General features: G+C 44.4%; 1 protein-coding gene across 3 annotated transcripts in view; it reads left to right on the forward strand.

Moving 5' to 3' along the window:
* LOC126427106 (uncharacterized) overlaps positions 1 to 23,610 on the forward strand; it is a 250,867-nt gene that overhangs the window by 48,046 nt on the left and 179,211 nt on the right. For all 3 annotated transcript variants that reach the window (XM_050089322.1, XM_050089321.1, XM_050089320.1), the window contains one exon: positions 7,481 to 7,627. In XM_050089322.1, the coding sequence (XP_049945279.1) occupies positions 7,481 to 7,627 (147 nt within the window). The remainder of the gene's footprint in view (positions 1 to 7,480; positions 7,628 to 23,610) is intronic.

Here is a 23,610-nt window from a genome sequence, read left to right on the forward strand (position 1 = left end):
TGAGAAAGAGGCTCGTAAACTGACATTTTCAATCAAGAACAACTTTGATGCAGACACCAATCAACTAATGTTTGCATGAGGTTATGTTGACCGAGGGCCGAGCTAACTGCCTGACGTCTGTGGTGTGCTTCTTTGGATCGCTACTTACCATCGTTGCCACTAATTGGCAAACGGTGGGAGCAAAGTTTAGATCTTGTAATTTCATATACAAAACTTCAACTTTCTTCACCCATTACACTAACAGTCACTTCCGAAGAGAAATCCACCAACGTCGCCAATGATAAACAGCATATAAACGTCAAAATAGGAAGCTTTTCACATTCTGCTCCTGTGGCAGGAAAAGCAACCTTTTTTTCCCCCCTCCCCCTCCAACATATGATGCAAGCGCACCAATTGACGAACATACCTATGATGTTTCAGCATCCTGCAATGTATAGAGCCCACACTGCAGCACTCACAACACTGTCAGTTTACTTGTAACCACCTGGTAAATGAGTTGTGGGCAGCGGGGAAAAACGGAACAGAAGAGAATCGGTGTGTTTATATATGGTATTACTGAATGATGATGAAAGTTAAGTGAATTGATAAGAATGGAAGTGAAGAGGTTATCGCAGGGAGGAATGGAGGGTGGAAAATGTGGACTAGAAGAAGGGAAAGGTTGACAGAATGTGTACTAACATATCGGAGAATAACTTCCACGGTTCAAGAGGGAGCTGTAGGGGGAGGTGGAGATTGGAATACGTCCAGCAAATAACTGAGGAAACTTGTTGCAGGTGCTGATCTGGGGCGAGGAGGTTGGCACAGGAGAGGAAGCGACGGTGGGCCGCATCGGACCAGACGGGAGATTGAAGGGTGGGATGTGGCTGGAAATTTTGAAAAGAATGGCTGTACTCTACATAGTAACATTGAACTGAGGTGTTGATAGATGATGGTTGAAAATTATTTGATGCTTATTCAGTAAGGTGACCATATTTTCTAGACTCAAATTCGGGACATTAACATATTTCCTAGGCCCAAATGCGGGATGTAATGGATCTGGGAGATCTGTTGTTTTTTTTTTTTTACCGGATTTGTCGATACCAAATTGTAAAAGTTTTCTTATATTTTTTGTCAGAATTTTTTATTATAATTTGCCTTATTATATTTTAATTTACTTATATTTTTGTGAGTGAAAGTATATCGATTACTATTAGTAAATGTGTCGAAGAATAGCAAAGAGACTGATTACAAGTGGAAGCTTGTGTGTTGTGTAAAATGTCTTTGACACTGGAGTCGTCTTTGACTATAGTCAGTCGGCAGTTAACTCTTGGTGTGTGTTGACGGTAGAAGAATGTGCAGGTCGCCATCATAAATAATTTTGAATTATGTTACTATTTTTTCTTATACAAACTTTAAGAAGAAACTACATTCGAAGAAATGGTATTTTGAAGCACCAAAAATGAGCCACACACATTGAACCAGGTCATTTCTGCAGCCGACAAAGATGCATTGAGGAATCATACTTCCATTAGACAACTGAAGCCAAGACCAATATCGCCTTGTAAACATTTAACGGAAAAGGTACTGTCACGAAATATGCCAAATCTAAGTAAATAAAAAAAAAAGTGAGCATATTTCAACTTTGTGTATCAGCCGGGAAAGCATATTTCAGGGACACATTAAAAATTTTGCAAAATAGGCTACATTTATTTATTTATTTATTATATGAGAAGAAGGTTTCAGTTAAATTTGTTACAAAGAAAAGCACATTTACATTTTATTAATACCTACTAAGATGAACGAGTGTGATCAGGGCAATGTAATATACCATAACACGACAACACAAAATTCTGTCTGATATAATATGGCACACACAGATGACAGATGGTAGTATTCTAGAGACCAGCATAAACTGCATTGGTGACGCCAAAGTCAATGAGAGCATATGTTACTGTTCGTCTGTTCGAGTTAATTTGTATTTCGTCTGCAATTTTGCCATAAAACCTCCTCTGCCTCTTTCACGGCTATCAGAAAATATGTAGATTTCTTCCTTCTTCTGTCCGAGTTACGGTTAGAACCGTTTTCGACCTCACGAATGCGTTCGAGTGCGACTTTTTCCCAGTTTCCGTGATCTCTGACTGCCCATTAGCTGTTCGAGCTGAGGCCAACACGTGTTTGCACAGTAGAAACAGTTTGATAACGGTTTCGACAATTTGTCGTACCCTCTTGTCATACAATTTCCCACCATAACTAAAATTAATAATAAAATATACTGATACAGGTAAAATGAATGTCTAATTCGGGACAAATTGGGTCATGATTGTTAATTTTGAGACAAACAGGTGTCCCGAATTACCTTTGAAAAAATTCGGGACAGACACACAAAAATCGGGACTGTCCCGAAGAAAACGGGACAGATGGTCACCTTATATTTAGGGTGTCTATGCCCTGGGGAAAAAAGCAGAAATTTTTTCAGCCAAGAAAATTCTGAGAATTTTTTAGAATTATGGGAATTTTTCATTGTTTAGTTTTCAGTTAAATTTTTGTGGTTTTGACTGATTAAGAACTGATATTCTAACAAAGAATTTTACTTTAGCCCACTACTGCAGAGTAGTACTGCAGCCGTAAAACATATACGAGAAAATAACACCAAAATAAAACTTCAGTTCCAAAGAAAATGCACCATTTTCAACAACAAAACACAGTACATACACAATGTCAGCTGGCTGCAAGATGCGTCAAAGGCCTTAGGACGAAGACTGTGCAGTGCTTCATATGACAAAACTGTTTCTGATGAGCACATGTCACAACTGTTTACATTTCTAATGGGAAAATATAGTGAATTGTGGTTTGAGAAAGTTACTTTCAAAGTAAATTTTGTTTTACACAAGATGAATTAAATTACGTGTGAGAATTTGCTGAGTTTCTTAAATTGGGGGCATTTGACTCTCATTCATAACTTAACTCTTTGAGGACCAGCCACCTGGAAAAACTTCAGGCCCAAAAAACAGCCATTTATGTAAATGTTTAAAATTTTAAGGGTAACATGCGCTAAAAAAGAACAGTATTATATGTGAAAGCTTAGCTTTTCTTATAGCTGTACTGTGTGTGTTTTAATTTAAACCTTGAACTTTTCCTATTTGTTTGTTCATGTTGCATAACAGTGGTGTTGCTATTGGCTGTCTATATCACATGTCCTGTGTTCTGAATAGCCGCTGAAATTGGGTGGCAAGATCACGTGATGTGAGCTGATTGGCTGACAAAAGCCCGTCACAATCTCGATTTCAGTGTTTCAGAAGCGGCTGTTCTGTATTTAGAGGAATTCATGTTTACAAATTTTTAATATGTAAATATGCAGTGTGCGTGTCGCCACACACAAAAGATTCTTTCCAAAATGTGCAATCGCTACTAGTTGAGCTACTTGAGCATAACTTGCAACCTCGCTCACACCTTTACTTCCGCCAGTACCTCTTCTCCTGCCTTCCAAACTTCACTGAAGCTCTCCTGCGAAACTTGCAGAACTAGCACTCCTGGAAGAAAGGATATTGCGGAGACATGGCTTAGCCACAGCTAGTGATTTAAAATGCTTGGGCATTTATAAGTAAGGGCAAATGCCTGGGCAGATGCCCAAAGTTCATAAATACCCAGACATTTGAGCATTTTAATTGATAAGCAGGGGATAAAAACGAAATTTAAACTGATATTTTGTATTGGAAAAAGTGTTTCTCAACACTTTTTCTGTAGTGGTTGTGTAACTGAGTTGAAAAAGCTGCTCGAGAGCTAGGGAAGAATTATTAGGGGAAATGAATTGGACTGTAAACGTAACTTTTACATCTTTAGTGAGGTCAGTTCTTGGGGTAGTAAAAGAAACTCAGGTTTAAAAGTAGTTCTTGACATGAACCGCAAATTGGCATTCGTAAGAAGAAGAACAAAAGAACAACACCAAAAATGCAACAGGAGCATAATATGTAAGAAATTGTCCACACAACCTGCAAGTCCAGTTCAAAACATTACTACTTAATAGGAAATACCAACCACCAGAACTGTTTATAACCTATAGGCACAGTGACAAAAATGTAAATTAAATAGCGAACATATGTACATATTCCAGGCCACTGACGATACCTTGCAGAAAATAAAGGCGAAACACGTATGGCCCTAAAATTGTGTTTTATTCAGTTGCTGTCAGACGGTCCGTAAGTAAAAATTATCAATATACCGTAATATTAAACGCAACTGAGGAAGACAGGACTACAAAAGTTGAAGATGGCAATAAATGACATACATATGTTTAAATGTAAACATTTACTAACAACTAATATTGGTAGTGAAAAATTAAAAAAGTACATTTTTAATAAATGCCTAGATTTTTGGCATTTAAAACTGCTTTGGGCAAATTCCTGGACAGGTTGCCCATTTATAAATGTACTGCTCAGTGGGCATTTGTCCGGCCCACATCACTAGCCACAGCCTTCCAGGAGTGCTAGCATTGCAGGTTTTGCAAGAGAGCTTGTGTGAAGTTTGGAAGGTAGGAGACGAGGTGCTGATGGAAGTGAAGTGAAGTGAGGATGGATCATGAGCTTAGCTTGGGGAGCTCAGTCGGTAGAGGTCCTGTGTTTGAGTCTCGGTTTTAATCTGCCAGGAAGTTTCAAATTTTGTATGGCTTTTGTCTGTTTCACTGCCCTCTGTTGTTCTTCTATCATCTTCAGCTCTGCAACCCTTTCCTCTACTTCCCGTTCACCTTTTTCTGATGTATATATGAAGGGGTACCCAAAAAGAAAGAGGAGGAGAAGGAATGATATTGCCGTGAGCGGAGCTTGTGCAGTACGCATTTCTGCTCTAGGCATGTACAGGGCAACTCCTTACTAGTTCAGTGCCACCTGTGTTGTAGACCTGTTTGTGATTGTTTCTGCTTGTGCTCTTTTGTTCGTGTTTAATTTTTTATGGTGGCAAGCTTAAATGAACAACATTCTACCGTATCTTCCTTCGTCGTCGGCGTTGCCGTTGTTGCAGTGAGGCACCGTTATACCAAGAGGAAAGGCGATCCTAGAGTATGAGATATGGTAACCTTAAGCCATTGACAACACACAACGGTCACGGTAGCACCTGATTCCAGAATAGCTGCAGTAGTTAGGATCTACGAACTACCCCCTCTTGACCAGGTCCTCAAAACTTAACTCATAACGAGATCCCTTCAAAGCAAATTGTCATAAAGATCATCTATAAAGGCTTCGTACGACAATAAGAAATGTTACAGTTTGTGGAATAATAACAGATAAGACCGAACTGTCTTGTTTCTTCTGTTTTATTTAACGTAACTTTGTTCACAGTTTTATTTTGCATTCACCACTCATTCACACTCTGGTGTGGAGTATATGCGAGTGCCTGAACCCTAACTCCCAAGTTCCATCGAAACCCTTTGATGAACAGTTTTGGTTGCTCGACACCAACAGTCAATGATAATGATATGTTTAGCCACCGCCCTCCACGAATGTTTGTTAGGCGTAAGACAATTACACACTTTTCTCTCCGATCTGCAATTATTAAGAGTTCGAGTAAAAGTTAACATTTTTCTCCTTTTCATAAATTGGAGCCTGCTGTCCGCAATATAATTAAAAAAAAAAAACGGTCTCAATACCGCGTCACTCGTGAGATGCGTATAGATCTATCCCGGAATTGACCGCCCTGTAGGTGTACTCAATTTAATGACCACGCTTCGCTATCTGCGATTTTGTGTAACTAAATGTCCTTTTGTTACTCTGATTGTATACCATAGTTATTTAAAACTCACCCCTATATTTTTTCGCTACGCACAATTAGCACTTTTGTACTTCGTCGATATAAAGCAGAACACCTCAATATGCCCAATTTTACCTCCTCTTATAGGATCGGCTACCTTACTCATTAATTTACTACATATTATTTCCAATAACACTAAACAGGTATCGCCGTTATATTTTAATTGTATTCAAAAGCATGTTATTCTTATTATGACCGACAAAATCGTAACAAATCGTGCGGCGTGCATTTTTAACAATAGCTTTACACTCGCCCTGCCTTTATTTGTGCAATATTATATATAAATATACAGACAGGACCGAAAGATCGATCTCTCTACCGTAACCAATAGAGGCAAATACGCAATTCAAGTTCCGTTACATCTATCCTGACTCATATTGTTATAACATGCAACTGTGAAATTTTGTTTTCTGCTCAGTAAAAATGCTACTGAAACTGTTTTAACATTAAAACAGCTTACCATAATGTCGCTGTGGGAAAAACTGGAGTGTAAGAGTGGTTTCCTCTATTTGAAAATGGTGGCATGTCTGTTGACAACAAACGTCATTCTGGACGTCCAACAGTAGACCTAGAAAAATTTGAGAGCTTGTGTTCACAAACCTTCAGCAGACAATTGATCGACTGTCAGAGATTAGTGGGTCACCTAGGAGCTTGGATCAGCGAATTTTGACAAGATTTGTGGCAGACAGATTGGTTCCTCCCCGTGACAATGCACATGCACACACAGCCATCTGTTGTACAATTTTTGGCTAAAAATAGTGTGCTTCCACTACCCCGTGCACGTTATTTGCCTGACCTGGCTCCGTAGACGAATTTCTTATATCCACGCACGAAAAAGGGCACGGAAGGACACAGATTTGATAACATTGAAGAAGTCGTGGGAGGAGCTGTCGGCCATTTACAAAGATTACTGCAAGAAATGTTTTGAACAGTGGTAACCCCAGTGGGACAAATGTATTAGCTGTTATCAATCAGATCGGCGATCGAGGACCCCCGTAGATCGTGTGCCGACCTCACAGTGCTACTCTGTAGACGGCGATCTTCTGCGCTTTGTATCCAGTTGTCACGGACTCCTAGTTGGCAGATGTCTTTCTGTAACTCGTCCTCCCGTATCTTTCTGGATCTTCCGATTGGACGGGCACCGTCAGGTCTTCACATACCTACAGCTTTTGCCCGAGAGGTGTCTGGTCTCCTAGTAACGTGGCCTACCGAGCTTATTCTCAGTGCTTTCAGTTTTTGAACGATGTTCGGTTGCCTCATCAGCTCGTACAATTCTTGGTTTTTTTCTACGTCTCCACGAGCTCCTGTCCTGGAAAAGTCCAAAAATCCTTCTCGTAATTTTTCTTTCGAAGACTGCCAAGTTTTCTTCATTGTTGATTGTTGTACTTAGGGTTTCTGTCCCATACAACAATACTGGAATTATCACTGCATCGTATGCATTAAGTTTGGTCTCAATTGACGGATTCTCGGAGGACATTATGAGCTTTAGACTGAAATAAGTTTTAGACCCGTTCACAATACGTTGGTTTATTTCCTGTTTTAAAATATTTTACCTGTTGAACCATGTAGCGAGGTATTCAAAATTTTCCATTTCAGCAAATTTCCATATCCTTACCTGCAATGGAGAGTATTTTGAAGGGAGTAGGGTTGTTTTGTGAATTTTTCCATACCTCACAGCAAAGTAAGTCTGTCCGTGTTGCAGCGTGCCGATCACCAGTTCTACCACATCGATGGCTCCGCTGGGCTGCAGCGGTGACTCGGGTGGACTGAAGACTCACATCTCTACTGCTTTCGGTGGGCTGTTGGACCGAGGGCTCGTCAGTCGCCTGGAGAGGGGACGCGGCTCATGGTAGGTGGAGCAGTGCGTCGATCACTGTGTGTACACACTTCTCTGGTGCCGACACAATCAGCTACACGATTAAAGTTGTGCAAATTTGTATGTTACAGTAGAATGAGGTGTGACAAAAAAGTTGTGGGAATTTTTGTTTAAAGAATCTTCATTTGTTCATCAAATTCACCTTTGTCCCCTTCAAAGTAATCCCCCTCAGATATAATACAAGCGTGCCAGCACTTGTTCCGAGCTTGGAAGCACTTATGGAACTCACTTTTTGTTACGGTGCTCAGCACCCTCAGTGGTTCTAGTTTCCCTCATCAGTGGTGGCAAAATGACGTCCTTTCACGGTTTCCTTCACCATCGGAAATAAAGAGAAGACACAGGGGGCCATGTCCAGCAAATATGGTAGGTGAGGCAAAAAAAAAAGGCATGGATTAGCTTTCAGGTGTGAGTGGGAGCATTGGCGTGATGCAATTTCCACGAGTGGTTTTGCCACAATTCTGGTATTTTTCTTCGGATTGCTTTATGCAGACAGTGCGTTACTTCCGAGGAGTATTCCTTATTGGCAGTATGACGGTAAGGCAGGAAATCGTGATACACTGTCCCATTGTAGTCGAAGAAAAAACTGAGAAGCACCTTCATGCGTGATCGAACGTGTCGAATTTTTCGATCCTGACTCTTCAGGCAATTTCCATTTGCCCAATTGGGTGTCTGCTTCGATGTCGGTCCAGTATACCCTTGTGTCGTCACCTATTGTAACCTTCTTTAGAAATTTTGGATCGTTGTTGAATTCGTTCAGCAATTCCTGGGTGATGTCTGTGTGAATTTGTTTTGAGCTGAGATTCAACCGTTTCGGAACAAATCTTGCTGCTACTCATTTCGTCCTTCGTATAGATTTAAGTGTCAGGAAGTCATTTCTGAAAGTATTTGTATGGAGTGTAGCCATGTATGGAAGTGAAACATGGATGATAAATAGTTTGGACAAGAAGAGAATAGAAACTTTCGAAATGTGGTGCTACAGAAGAATGCTGAAGATTAGATGGGTAGATCACATAACTAATGAGGAGGTATTGAATAGAATTGGGGAGAAGAGGAGTTTGTGGCACGACTTGACAAAAAGAAGGGACCGGTTAGTAGGACATGTTCTGAGGCATCAAGGGATCACCAATTTAGTATTGGAGGGCAGCGTGGAGGGTAAAAATCATAGAGAGAGACCAAGAGATGAATACACTAAGCAGATTCAAAAGGATTTAGGTTGAAGTAAGTACTGGGAGATGAAGAAGCTTGCACAGGAAAGGGTAGCATGGAAAGCTGCATCAAACCAGTCTCAGGACTGAAGACCACCACAACAACAACAACAACAACAGGTGATGTAAATAAATGGACTACTTACTTATGAGTAATTATTTTTACACTGTCTGGTGATTTGGCAATTTTCCAGAGGATAGGTACTTTCGTCAGTACCGACTACCGTTCCTCACTTCCCTCCCTACGACGACTTTACGAGCAGTTACCATATCAGTGCACGTGCGTCATCCTTTGACGATTTGTTCCGTTTACTTGCCCCCACGTGATGTGCTCGATGAAGAGGCCGTAACCGACCTTATTACACAGTTCCCCCGCCCCTTCAACCTCTGCGGTGATTTTAATTCACACAGTGTGCTTTGGGGCTCTGCAGCTACATGCCCCAGTGGTAGAGAAATTTAGAAGCTTCTCGTGTGGTCGTGTGCGTACTTGCTGAATACGGGACACGGCACACATTTCTGTACGGCAGCTGGGTTGTTCTCTGCCATTTATCTCTCACTTTGCTCTCCAACTCTTGCTCATACTGCTTGATGGAAAGTGGTCGGGATTTGCACAGAAGTGATCACTTCCCGATCTTTATTCATCTGCCAGATGGAGTGGAACCTGAAAGGAAACCACTGCGACGGGTGCACGGTAGAGCAGACTGGACACTTTATAGCCAGTTGGCCCAGATTGAACACTGTGCCAATGTCGAGGCACGGGTGGATCGTATTACACTGTGCCGCTGCAGCATCCATTCCACAGGCCACGGGACAACAGAAGAGACAAGCTGTCCCTCGGTGGACAGGACTAGGTGTGCAGCCCTGCGTAGGTTTGTGTCGGCCAACTACAGAGAATCTTGCAGCCTTTTATGTGGCGAAGGCAAAGTACTGCTGAATTATTGGAGGGAGCAACGAGAGGTTGTGGCAACAGTTCTTGAACACCATTAATTGTTCCAGGAACTGCTCTGTTGTATGGGAGACATCAGGAGAATTTCTGGGAGACAGGGATGTGCCCCATGGCTTCTGTAATGTGGAACAGCACTCTCCAAACCAATCCACAGAACACTGCCCAGACTACGGCAGCCTATTTTGCCACAGTTACTGCAACTGTCAGTGAGCATCCGTAGACAGGTGTAGTTTGGACATCTGGTCCACCACTGATGAAGATCACAGCTGCTCATTTTCCGTGCGGGAGCTGGATTCTGCACTGTCTGCGGCTCGTGACATGTCCCCTGGTCACGACAGAATCCGTTCTAGTATGCTGCAGCACCTCACGAGGCAAAACAAAGATATCCTTCTCTCACTTTTAAACGCGTCGGGTCACTTTCCCGACTCGTGACGTGAGGCAATTTTAATTCCTCTCTTAAAAGCTGGGAAGATCGTACATCGCCGAGAAGTTACTGTAGTGTTGCCCTCACTAGCTGTGTGGGAAAAACTTTGTAGCTGATGGTAAACTGCTGCCTTGTCTTGATCTTAGAATCCAGGTGCCGCCTTAGTCACTTCCAGTATGGGTTCAGGAAGTATCACTCCATCTTTGATAACCTGGCCTTACTGGAGGCAGCTGTACAACAGGCTTTCCTATGCCAGTATCACCTTCCAGGTATATTTTTTGACATTGAGAAGGCCTAAAATACTAGTCAGAGGCATCTTATCCTCGAGCAACTTCACGAATGGGGTTTTTGTGTTTGTCTTCCCATTTTCATTCAGTCTTTCCTCTCGCCACGATATTTTAGATACCGAGTCGGTTGCGGCCCGTCTGATCGCATCGAGCAGGAGAATGGTGTCCCTCGAGATAGCATTTTAAGGGTCTTCACCATAGCTATTAATAGAATTACGTCCTTAGTGAACAGTCCTGTCCAGTGTTCTTTGTTTGTGGATGACTTCTCCATGCTATGCTCTTAGAGCCTCACAATGACAACACATCAGTTGCAACAAACTCTTTGACATTTGGATGAATGGACGCAGAAGAGTGCTTTCAAGTTTTCCGCAGAGAAGTCTGTATGTGTTCTTTCTAACCGTCCTCGTTCCATTTCAAATTTTCCTGAGTTGAGAATGAGAGAGACTGTCCTTACTTTTAAAGATGGTGAGGTTTCGGGGCCTCATATTTGACTCTAAGCTTATGTGGTTTTCACATCTTAAGGATGTGAAAAAACGGTCACTTAAGCCTTTAAGTATTTTAAAATGTCGTAGCTACAGTACACGGGGAGCAGACAGGACTCGTCTGCTCTGGTTTTACAGGGCATTTGTGCGATCTCGGCTCGATTATGGGTGCACAGTGTAAGGGTTTGCGAGACCCTCTTACTTAAAGATGCCAGACTTGGTGCACTGTGAAGGGATTTTTTTGGCCTCTGAGGTATTCAGAACAAGCTCCATACCAATCCTCTTTTCCGAGGCTGGTGAACTACCATTTCACGGTAGGTGACAGCTACTTATGGTGCACCAGGCATGTAAAACACTGTCCACACTACATACATCCACATACCATACCATTGCTCAGCCTCCACTGGAAAGACTTTTTTGTAACCGGCGACAGGTAACAAAGCCCTATGGGATTAGTGCACAGGATTGCCTTCAGAGATGGGTGTGGCTGATCTTCATATTTTACATTGCAGTTGGAGCAGATTTCTTCCTTGGCTTCTCTGGAGGCCCAAACTTATTTTAGACTTGACCAATTTAAAGAAAGACTGTATGTCAGATTTTACATTTCAATCTGTTTTTTACATTCTAGATATGTGTCACAGTTACACTGTAGTGTACACTGATGGCTCCAAACAAGGGAGTTTCCCGACCGTGTCACAGAGATTCACCTTCCTGACGAGCATACCATTTTCTAAGTGGAGCTCCATGTGATTCTGAAGGCACTGGAGCGGATGGGTCATACGAGGTGCTATCCAAAATTTTTGGTACTGGTGCTGCCATCTGTTGAAAACCTGACCTTTGGACTAGTAATCACCATCAGCCTCGAAGTAGTTCCCCTCCGCACGTACACACCGATCCCAGTGTTTCTGCCACCGGTCAAACATTTTCTGGAAATCCTGTTCTTTGAGGGTGTTTATCACCGTCAGCAATCCTTCTCGAATCCTCTCTAGAGTGTCGAACCGACAGCCTGTCAACTCGAGTTTCAGTTTTGGGAATAGCGCGAAGTCGTAAGGTGCCAAATCTGGTGAGTACGGTGGGTGGGGTACAACGCCGTGTGATTTTTGCCAAAAAGATCCCGGTGAGCAAGGATGTGTGACAGGGCGCATTGTCGTGACGCAGCAGCCAGTTCCCTTGACATCAAAATTCGGTCCTTCGTCACTGCACGTTTTCACAGAGCCATCACAAAACATCACACTAGTATGTGGAATTCAATGTTTGGTTGGGTGGGATGAATTCTTTGTGCACAATTCCCTCGGTATCAAAGAAAACGATGATCGCGCTCTTCACTTTACTCTTCAACTTGCAATGTTACGTGGCTTTATGCTTAATTACTATTTTAATTACTTACTATTTTATCAGTTGATTTGTTTTCACCACATAACACCTGCTGTTTACGCCCTTCTTCGTTGCTGAGCGATGTATCACTTTTCGTTATGATGCCGCAACTCTTCCTTTCCTATATCTTTACTACTTTTTATCTATATGAATGATGAACTATTGGTTTTGCCGTTTAACAACTTTTTAATAACTGTGGAAGTATTACAGGCATCGGGTCCCACCTAATGTGTCCCCCACCTATGCGTTTTACGTGAACCTTTCGAGACTCTATCGATCTGTTTACAAAGAGAAAGCAGAACATCTCTTCCTTTGAAGTCGTCCAACAACAACCTAGAAAGCTCGACGCCCTCGCGGCCCGGGCTCTTCCGTGGCTCGCGGTAGTTTGCAGCATTCGTTTTATTCCTCGCCCACTTGCCGCTACGTCGAACTTTCGTGGTGATCGTCGGGCAAGGTCTTCCACATTACCTGCAACATAAATAAACTTTCTTCCCACAGTATTTCTGAAAACCCAAAAACAAACTTAAAGAACATAATAATAATAACTGTTCTTACAATTTAAACTTCCTGGCAGGTTAAATCTGTGTGCCGGACCAAGACTCGAACTCGGGACCTTCTGCAAGGTTTGCAAACGGGCTTCTGTGAAGTTTGGAAGGTAGGAGATAAGGTACTGGCGGAATTAAAGCTGTGAGGACGGGGCGTGAGTCGTGCTTGGGTAGCTCGGTCGGTACAGCACTTGCCCGCGGAAGACAAAGGTCCCGAGTTTGAGTCTCGGTCCGGCACACAGTTTTAATCTGCCAGGAAGTTTCATATCAGCGCACACTCCGCTGCAGAGTGAAAATTTTATTCTAGTTCTTACAATTATTCATAGAAGTCTTGGTCGATTGAATGAGGGGTGGGACAGGCCTAAGCCTTGTGACACCACAACTGGTCTCACTTTTTTGGGACTCGGAGAGACCAGGGACTTCCTCTGGGACGATTGTTGCTCTGTCTCTCGGTCATAACTGTAAATCCAGCTCTCGTCAGATGTGATAACCCGTGACAAGAAGGTCGGATCATCAGATGCGTTCTGACGAAGGTCTGTGCACACTTCAACATGCTGTGCCTTCTGATCGGCAGTTGAGATCCTCGGCACAAATTTTGCGGTGACACGATGCGTGCCTAATTCGTCAGTCAACATTCGTTGACATGTCCCGTAACCGATACCCACTTCATCCGCAAGGTCTCGAATGGTTCGACGTCAATCCACAAGAACCAATTGTTGAAGTTTGGCAACAGTGTCTGACGTTGTGCGGCTAACAGGCTTTCCAATTTGAGCATTGTCTTCGATGTCTGTACGGCCGGCCCTGAACCGAGCGTGCCACTCAAACACACGCATACAGCTCGTGCTCTGTCCCCCAAACACTTTTTGAATCATTGCAAGGTTCTCCGTAGCACTTTTTCTGAGATTCGCACATAATTTGATAACACACGATGTTATGTTCACAGATCCATCATAAAATCGCCACACAACGAACAGAGTATTATGGAAATCACTGTGGGCATGCAACACGTCCTCCCAGCTGAATGCCACTCCACACACTGACTCGTCAAATATGCAGCTCTCGCCACCTAGCGGTGCAAAGATCTACTACTCCTACTTTCCAGATAGCAGCACCAGTCCCGAAAATGTTGGATTTCACCTCATATTTGGGGCAAACGGTTTCTCATCTGCTCCGATTCCAGTAGTGCCTTAAAATCGCTACAGAACCAGTGCCCAGTTGAGGAGTTGGTCTGGCTAATATATGACCAACAGTACACGCTTCAGTGGCAGGATAAGCAGGTGTCATTCTGCTGGATGCCAGGTAGTGTAGGGATGCGAGGAAATGAACAGGCAGATCGGACTACTGAGGAGGCCTGTAGAGGACAGCATGTGGCACAGTGTCCCAGAGAGCCTGTATAGGGAGAGAGTGGCCAACCGGATGATACGGCGGCCATTTTTCTGCCAAACTGCGGGCGGGACTTCTGAATGGCCAGTAGTGGAGTACACACTCACAGAATCAAAAGCACAAGACAATATGGCGAAATCATTCGTTAAATGCCTTTGTTTATAAGAATAATGTGTTATAATAATTTTCACACAGCCAATTTACAGGTCTGTTTTCAAATTTAACTATGTATATTGCAAGTTGTTTTATATGTAGGAAAAAGCAAAAACGACTTACTTCGCATAGATAAGAGTACTCGGTTGGTTTCCACGAGGCTCCTGTTTGATTTGTGTCAGCCCTGTTGACTGCGACTGCCCACTGCTTTCGTCTTTCTTCATTGCGTGGAAATGCTAACATGCGAAATCAACCTTCGCCTCTATTGGAACAACCAAATGCAGCACAACCTGGCATCGTTTACGAACGTCTGCAGAACGAATTACAGGTGTCAAAAACAATACTGTACAATTATTAATGTGTTTACTTCAAACATGTAGACCTACCGACTTCATCACAAAACACTTCATTATTTCAACTCGTATTTAAGATCGCAAACACTAATTACGTACTAAAAACGATATACAACTAAATCGAACATGCATGCACAACGCATAACAAGTCTCTCAGTAATTCAAATACCTTTTAATCGTTTCCAAAAGTCCTCTGAACTTCAATTAAACTCAAAAGCACGGCGAACATAGGAAGCGCGAGAGACGTTTGGCGCCATTTTTCTGCCAAAGCTAATCAACCAATCAAGACCAACTTCACTTATGGCCACTCTCTCCGTATACAGGCTCTCTACAGTGTCCTATTCCCTTGAAGGCTGTAGTTTCTGCACTACACTGAAAGAGCGTGCAATCGTGGGTTGAGGAATGGCTGGCGGTGACGGCCAATGAGCTGCGGTTGGCGGAGTCGACAACCCGGCTGTGGCATTCATCCTTCCAGTTGCTTAGGCAGAATGAAGTAACTTTCACCCGTCTTAGAATTGGGCACTGCCCTCTCTCACAGTTTTTTACTCCGGCAAGAGGATCCGCCGTTTTGTGATGCTTTTGGTGTGCACATCTCTGTCCACCATATTTTAACAGAGTGCATGTTATACCGTGATGCAAGGGCAGAAGCAAAAATTTTAGCTGCTGATATGAGTGTGACGAAGGTTTTAAAGTTTTGTTATGTGTCTGGACTGTGGCCTAAACTTTTAGGCCAGAGGTTTTAGTGTGTTGCAGAGTCGCTGGCTCCTCCGTTTTTCTTCTTGCGGTCAGCGAGACACATCCATCTGCCCTGTTGTTTTAGCTCCTTATTCCACTTTCAGGCTGTGTAGTTAACATTTTAATATTGACCCAATACTTTGTTCTGCATTTCTGTGCGGTTACGTACACATTTTGCTGTCGTGCACCCGTAGAAACATCTCCGCTCCTCCTCTTCACTTTTCCCACACTGTCGTCAGTAATTGATGTGATAGGGCTTCGAGGGCGGTCTTAGTGTTCGACATCTTCTCGACCTTCTTTGAAACTTTTATACCGATTGTAAATTGGTGTCTTACTCATGGTAGATTCACCAAAAGCCACAGTCAACATTTCGAATGTGGTCCTGCACTTTACTCCATATTTAAAGCAAAATTTAATGCAAATTATCTTTCTCAAATGTAAAAATTCTCCGAGCAGTCAAAAACGTGTGTAACATTTTAGACTGCCCACAATAGACATTCAAAACAGCTGAAACTGCAAAAATGCATAAGGAACATGTTTATGACCAAGATAAAAAATAAATAAATTCAAAATCAGATGTATAAAGCTGGTGAAATTAAAAAATTCCCTTTACTTTATCACACCTCATATGTATTGTTTTTTATACATTGGATAAGTATTTCGAGCAGATTAAATTTTTAATTGACAATAGCTATTTATTACAACATAATCACTTCAGTTTCGTATTCTATTGCCATTAGTAGCTGTTGTAGCAGTATTAAGTTTCATCTGTAGCTGAAGAAGTAGCTCCGTACACAAGTCGGCTGTTCTTGCCTAAGTAGTAGCACATTTCTCTAAGCAGTGCAATCTTACTGGGCAGTGAAACATACTTCTGTTTTAGAAAATTATGCTGATCGTTGTCGGCATCAGCGATCACACAGTTATTTTATTTAGCATTGCACAAAACATTTTTCGTTGCATATCTGTCCGTGGCAATAATACACCAAACTCGGTAACGTGAACATTAGTGATTCTAACGCAGTAATAAATTTATCGAAGACAAAGTGAGTTATGTGACAGTGTGTCAACCATTTCAGTTTTAAGAATTCTGCTTTTGGTTTGCAGTCTGCTTTCCCTTCTATCAGAGAAGTGCACAACCTCGTACTTTTAATAATATTATATTCCAAGATATGAGAGGAGAACATTTAAATGATAGCTTCTTCAGCTCGAGTACATAGTATACGACCAAAATCGCCACTCGAGCCAATCAGTAGCTGCAGCTGACAGTTTCTTCACGCAAGCACTCAATAGCTGTGCCAATTTGCAACCAAATTATTTTTGCCAACCTGACATAGACCGAAGCTACACTGTGTAGCATTTTGTCGCCACACTTCTCCTCTTTTCGGAAAATCCCTTCATATTGCAATGCGTGTGACATGCAGTACTACTGTCATACTGCTTTGAACAGGTTGTATACATCACGGTAAACCTGGGAAAAGTGTGGGAATTTTTTCATCTGGAGAAAATTCGGATTTTTTTTTAAATTCCAATATTTTTTCATTGTTTCAGTATCCAGCTAATTTTTTATACGTTTGATTGGTGAGAACTGATAGTCTAACAAAGAATTTTACTTTAGCCCACTACTGCAGAATAATATTGCAGCAATGAAACAAAAACACTAGAATAACACTACAATAAAACATTAGTTGAAAAGAGACTTTGCCATTTACAATGACAAAATACAGTGCACACACAAGCGTCTGCTGACATTGAAATGTTTCAACGGCTTTAGGGTGAAGACTGTGTAATACGTTGTAACAACGAACTGTTTTTGGTGAGTGTGACATCACAACTGTTCACATTTCCAAGAACTCGCAGGAAAATATTGCGAATGGTGGTTTGAGAAGTGTTACTTTCAAAGTAAATTTCCCATTACACAAGATGAATTATGTTTCATGTGAGAATGTGCAATGAATTTTTTAAATTGCAGAGCATTTGACTCTCATTTAAAACTTAACGCTTCGAGGGCCAGCCAGTTAGGAAAATTTTGGGCCTAGAAGACCAACCAGTTACGCCATTATTTAAAATTTTACTGGCACATTTGTATTATATATATCTTTAAGGGTAACAGTGCTTAAAAAGACAGTGTCAAGGTCAGTTTTTCGTATTTTTTTAGTTGTTTCATAGATTACAAATAATGCAGTTAAGGTGATGAAAAGTATACTTATCCTTAAAAATAATAATATTAATAATAATAATAATAATAATAATAATAATAATAATGTAAGGTGAGTTTGTGAGCAGTTTCACATGTAATTAACTTTTCTATGGAAAAGCTGAAGTGATCGATGGAATCCATGAAATGTGCAGTGGGCAACAGTGAAATTTATAATTGTGCTTGTCAGGAATACTGCCTCAACAGACCCTCAGAAAACACCAGCAAAAAATTTTTGATAACTAGTGTTACATGTGAAAGCATAGCTTTTTTTGTAGCTTTATTGTACGTATATTAATTTAAACCGTTAACGTTTCCTGTTTGTGTGTTCGTGCTACTTGGCTGACTACATCACATGCCCTGTGCAATGTGTGCTGTCATTGACTTGAGAGATCACCTACATTATCTACGAACGGCTGACAAAAGTGCACCGTAATCTCAATTTCAGTGTTTCGGAAGCCACCGTGCTGAATTTGGTGGTATTTGTGCTTATACTTTTGTAATTCGAAAATATGCATTCTAAACACTGCCCCACATCAAAGATACTTCCAAAATGCATTGGTTTTTGCTGAGTTTCATTTCCTAAAGAGTTGGGAAGTTCTGTGCCAGTGTATAATACCTTTACCATTCAAAGGACTGATAATTTCTCTGAGGGAAAGTACATTATCACTTAACATGGAGGAATGTGCTTTACCTGGGGTACAGTGTATTTTAACCCAGGAAAAAGTTTGTTTTTAACTGCGGAATCCAGGGAAAAAGCTGGTAATAATGTTTTACTTGTCGATGTGCACATCCTGTTGAAGTAACTGTGGCACTGTCTGATGAATACGAAAGTATTATTTCATTAATTTAGTAAGAGAATGTGCTAGATTTGCGAAGAAATGGTTCTTAAGACAAAAACTCTGTTCAGGTGAGGTGGTCGCATTGAGGCTTCCTACACCATCCCCCCCCCCCCCCCCCCCCCAACTCTTTTGTGGATATGTGCGTGGCGAGCACGGGGCCCCGAGCTATTGCAGCCTTCTCTCTCTCCAGGGCTGCATTTCCTTCCCCTTCCCCTCCTTTCCTCCCCTTGCTTCTTCCCACTCGCCCTCTCTTCTCCCTCTCTCGGTGTCCTTGCTTATGTTGGCCCCTGCTATGCTCCTGGTTCTGTTGGTTTTACAATTTGGCTTTGTTGCGTTATCACCTCCTCCTTTTGGCTTTTCCCTGGTCCCCCTCTAGGGTTTGACTTCCATTACAAAATTTCTCCTCCGTAGTGTGAGCCATTTGGGGAAGAGCACCTTACCTAGCGTCTCCGACGTGCGCCCTCCTAGTACATTCCACCTCTTCTTTCACGTCGTCGTCCGATGCTAGGGTGCGTAGCCAGCACGGTAGCCAGCCCGTGTGGTGGGGTCGCTATGTACCCTTTTGGTTGAGCCCCCTGAACACACAGGGATCACACTTCTGATACCTGAGCTGTGACTTCCTCACGCACGCCTCGGAGCGGTTGCTCGTCATCCCGGAGCACCGGAACTCCCGGCAATGGCCGCCGTGCCAGACAGCCCTTGCTGTGGCTGGGTGGCGCCTGTGAGGAGAGCCCCTGATCGGAGTGGGTGGTATCGGGGCGGATGTTATGCAAATGAAATGCATACGGGTCCAGAACTCTGGCCATCCTTCTGCGGCCGTCTCTCTGCGTGGAACTGATTCTTAGAGTGCTGCCCCTCTTGCCCCTTCGGCCTTCCCTTCCGTGGCTACCCCCTGGGAAGAGGGTCGGGCTCGTCGGCTAGGGGCGAAACCTTTCCCCCGTTATCTAGCTTGCACCAGGACTGATGGGGATACTTTCACCAATACCAAACCTTTATTCTTTGTGGAACACATTGAAGACAAGTTTGGCGAAGTGGACTCCCCCGAGCGAGATGCGGTCGGGTTCGTTGCTGATAAAAACTGCTTCGGCTGCCCAATCTGCGGCCCTTCGTGCCTGTACCCGTCTTGGCACAATTCCTGTGTCCATTACCCACCACCAGTCTCTAAATATGGTACAAGGTGTGATTTTTCACAGGGACCTCATCCTTCAAACTGATGACGAACTTCGGGACGATCTCGGACGGCGGGGTGTTCACTTTGTTCGGCGTGTTCAGAAGGGTCCTGACGACTATTGCATTGATGCTGGTGCCTTTATCCTGGACTTTGAAGGGGATGCCCTCCCTGAGAAAGTAAAGATTACGGTCTATCGATGTGATGTGAAGCCGTACATCCCGTCTCCTATGAGGTGTTTTAAGTGCTTGCGTTTTGGGCACACGTCCTCCCGCTGTCCACAGGCCCCTCTCTGTGGTGACTGTGGACATCCACTCCGTGAGGGGAGTCCCTGTGTTCCCCCTCCTGTGTGTGTAAATTGTCACGGCAGTCATTCTCCACGTTCACCAGATAGCCCAGTATATAAGAAGGAAAAGAAGATACTGGAGTATAAGTCCCTCAATCGTTTAGCCTACACACAGGCTTGTAAGAAGTATACACGTCTTCACCCTGTGTCCATGTCGTGTAGTTACGCTTTGGTTACATCTTCACCCCTTCCTCTCCCTTCCTTACCCCCATCCCGGATCCCTCTCCTCCCCCCCTCCTGTGCGGCTCCCACACCTTCTCCTTGGGCGCCGCTCCCCCTCCCCAGCCGGAGAAGTGTCCCACTCCTTCGGCGTCTGCCGGTCCAGGGCGCCTCTCCCGGAGTGCCCCTTCCCGGCACCGGGTCTGCTGCCGCGCGACGAGTGCGACTCTGTCGGCCCCAGGTCACCCGGTCTCTTTCTGTTCCCGATCTTGCTGCAGCTGGCTCCTTTATGCCACACAGCCCTCCTCGATCTCAGCCTGAGAAGAAGAAGAAGAAGAAGAAGAAACGTAAGTCCCCGGACAAAGAGCCTCTGGTGTCACCAGATGTCCCGTCCCCGGCTTCACAACCGGATTTTGACCTGTTGTTCGTGGATGTTGCCCCCTCCTTTTCGGTGACGGGTGGGGACCCGGCAGTACGACTGGCTTTGGCGTGTTCAGCCCTCATTTAAATCATCGTTCTGTGGTTCTCCAATGGAATTGTAATGGATACTATCGTCACCTTCCGGAGTTGAAATCCCTTCTTTCGTCTTACTCTGCAGCTTGTGTGGTTCTACAGGAATCTCATTTTACTGTTGCTCACTCACCGACCCTCCGTGGGTTCTGTGTTTCCTGTCGAAATCGGGTCGGACCCCTGCGGACTTCTGGTGGCGTTTTTACGTTCATCCGTAGAGACATTGCTAGCACGTGGATTCCTCTTCAAACTACATTGGAAGCGGTTGCTGTTTGGGTCCACCTGGACTCTGAGGTCACGGTTTGCAATCTTTATCTCCCTCCCTCTTACACCTGCTGCCTTAATAGCCTTTCTTCAGCAACTTCCTCCGCCCTTCCTCCTCCTTGGGGACTTTAATGCTCATCACCCCTTGTGGGGGCAGTGCCTTTCCATCTAGACGAGGTCTTCTTATAGACCAGTTTATTGCAGACCACGACTTGTGCCTCGTTAATGATGTCTCCCCTACTCATTTCAGTGCCGGTCGTGGTACCTTTTCTGCCATTGATCTTTCTCTTTCTTCTCCCTCTCTCCTCCCTTCGTTACACTGTTCGCCACACAATGACCTTTGTAATAGTGACCATTTCCCGTCGATTCTCTCTCTCCCTTCCTACTCCCCGATGGACAGGTTACCTCGTCGGTCTTTCCGACGCGCTGTTTGGCCTCTATACACTGCATAGGTCGTGTTTTCTCCCTCTTTGTCGGGCCGTATTCGTGACGTCCTACGTGACGTGTCTGACGCAATTGTTCGCGCTGCTAGCCCTGCTGTCCCGCGCTCATCTGGACCATTTTGTCGTGGTGGAGTACGGCCATTGCCATTGCCATCCGTGATTGCCGTCAAGCTTTGCAACACTTTAAGAGGCACCCATCTGTAGCCAGCCTTACTACCTTTAAACGCCTCCGCACTAAAGCCCATTATTTAATCGAACAGAGCAAGCGGATATGTTGGGAATGATTCGTTTCTTCCCTCGGTTCTACTGTCCCTCTGTCACGGGTATGGGCTACACTTCGCTCTCTCCAAGGTTGCCATCGGCCGTCCACCCTTCCAGGCCTTCACCTCCCAGATGGCATTTGTACGGACCCATTAGTTCTTGCAGAACATCTTGCGACCCATTTTGCAGTGGCATCAGCGTCGGCCTCCTATCCAGCTGCTTTCCTTCATCAAAAACAGCAGGCTGAAGCTTCCACCTTATGTTTTACCCCTTGTGAGTCAGAATCTTACAACGAACCTTTTACTGAATGGGAATTTCTTTCTGCTCTATCTTCTTCTCGTGATACGGCCCCTGGCCCAGATTCCATTCATAACCGACAGCTTCAACATCTCAGTGCTCCACAACGGCAACATCTTCTTCGGGTGTTTAACCGTATCAGGCTCCAGGGTGACTTCCCTTCTCAGTGGATGGACAGCATCGTGGTTCCTGTCCTTAAACCTGGTAAGAACCCCCTATCTGTTGACAGCTATCGGCCAATTAGTCTGACCGATGTTGTTTGTAAGTTACTCGAACGGATGGTAGCCTGTCGGCTCAATTGGGTCCTCGAATCTCGGGAACTATTGTCCCCTTACCAGTGTGGCTTTCGAGAGGGACGGTCTCCGATCGATCGTTTACTTCGCTCAGAATCCGCAGTTCGGCAGGCTTTCTCCCGGCGCCGCCATTTGGTTGCAGTGTTTTTTGACCTTCGCAAGGCCTGTGACACGGCCTGGCGCCGTCACATCTTACTAACCCTTCATCAGTGGGGTCTTCGGGGCCCACTCCCGATTTTTATCCGCCAGTTCCTGTTCCGTCGGTCATTCAGGGTTCGAGTTGGTACTGTTTTTAGTTCTCCACGGACCCAGGAGACGGGCATCCCACAGGGTTCTGTCTCGAGTGTCCTTCTTTTCCTCATTGCTATCGATGGACTTGTGGCCTCTGTCGGTCCCTTGGTCGCCCCTGCCATGTATGTGGATGATTTCTGCATTTGGGTTAGTTCCTCCTCGATAGCATCTGCAGAACGGCAGCTCCAGGTAGCTGTAAGGCGTGCCTCTGCATGGACCCTCTCACACGGGTTTCAATTCTCTCCTTTAAAATCGCCGGTGGTCCACCTCTGTCACCATACTACGATCCACCCTGATCCAGAGCTCTATCCCGCTGCACGACGATTGCCTGTGGTCCCACAGTTTCGTTTCCTGGGTCTTCTTTTCGACAACAAGCTCACTTGGCTGCCCCATATCAGACTCCTGAAGGTGGGATGTTTCCGTAAACTCAATGTCCTTCGCTTCCTTTCCCACTCCTCTTGGGGTGCGGACCAGGGGTGCAGACCGTTCCCTCCTTCTCCGTCTTTATCGTGCTCTAGTTCTGTCTCGCTTGGACTATGGTTGTCAAGTTTATGGTTCGGCTGCTCCTTCCACACTGCACGTGCTGGATCCAGTCCACCATTGTGGTATCCGTTTGGCCACCGGTGCCTTCCCTACTAGCCCTGTTGATAGTCTCCTGGTTGAAGCTGGGATCCCCCCCCCCTCCCTCCCTCCCTCCCTTCCTTTCTGTTTGGCGGTCCCAGCTTCTGGTGTCTTATGCACTCACTATCCGTTCCTCTCCCACTCATCCTTCCTATTCTATCCTGTTCCCAGCCCGTGGACGTCGCCCACCCGATTCCCGCCCTCGGGCAGGTTTACCGGTTGGGCTCCGCCTTGCGTCTCTTAACCGTGATTTTCGGCTTCCTTCTTTGTCCTGTCTTCCTCGCTCCCTCCCCTCCACCCCCCATTGGTTAGTTCCTCGGCTTCGAATTCGGACGGATCTCCACCGAGATCCGAAAGATTCCGTCCCCCCGGTGGTGTTC

This window comes from Schistocerca serialis, chromosome 11 (assembly GCF_023864345.2).
Source record: "Schistocerca serialis cubense isolate TAMUIC-IGC-003099 chromosome 11, iqSchSeri2.2, whole genome shotgun sequence".
In the NCBI taxonomy this organism is placed as follows: Eukaryota; Metazoa; Arthropoda; class Insecta; order Orthoptera; family Acrididae; genus Schistocerca; species Schistocerca serialis.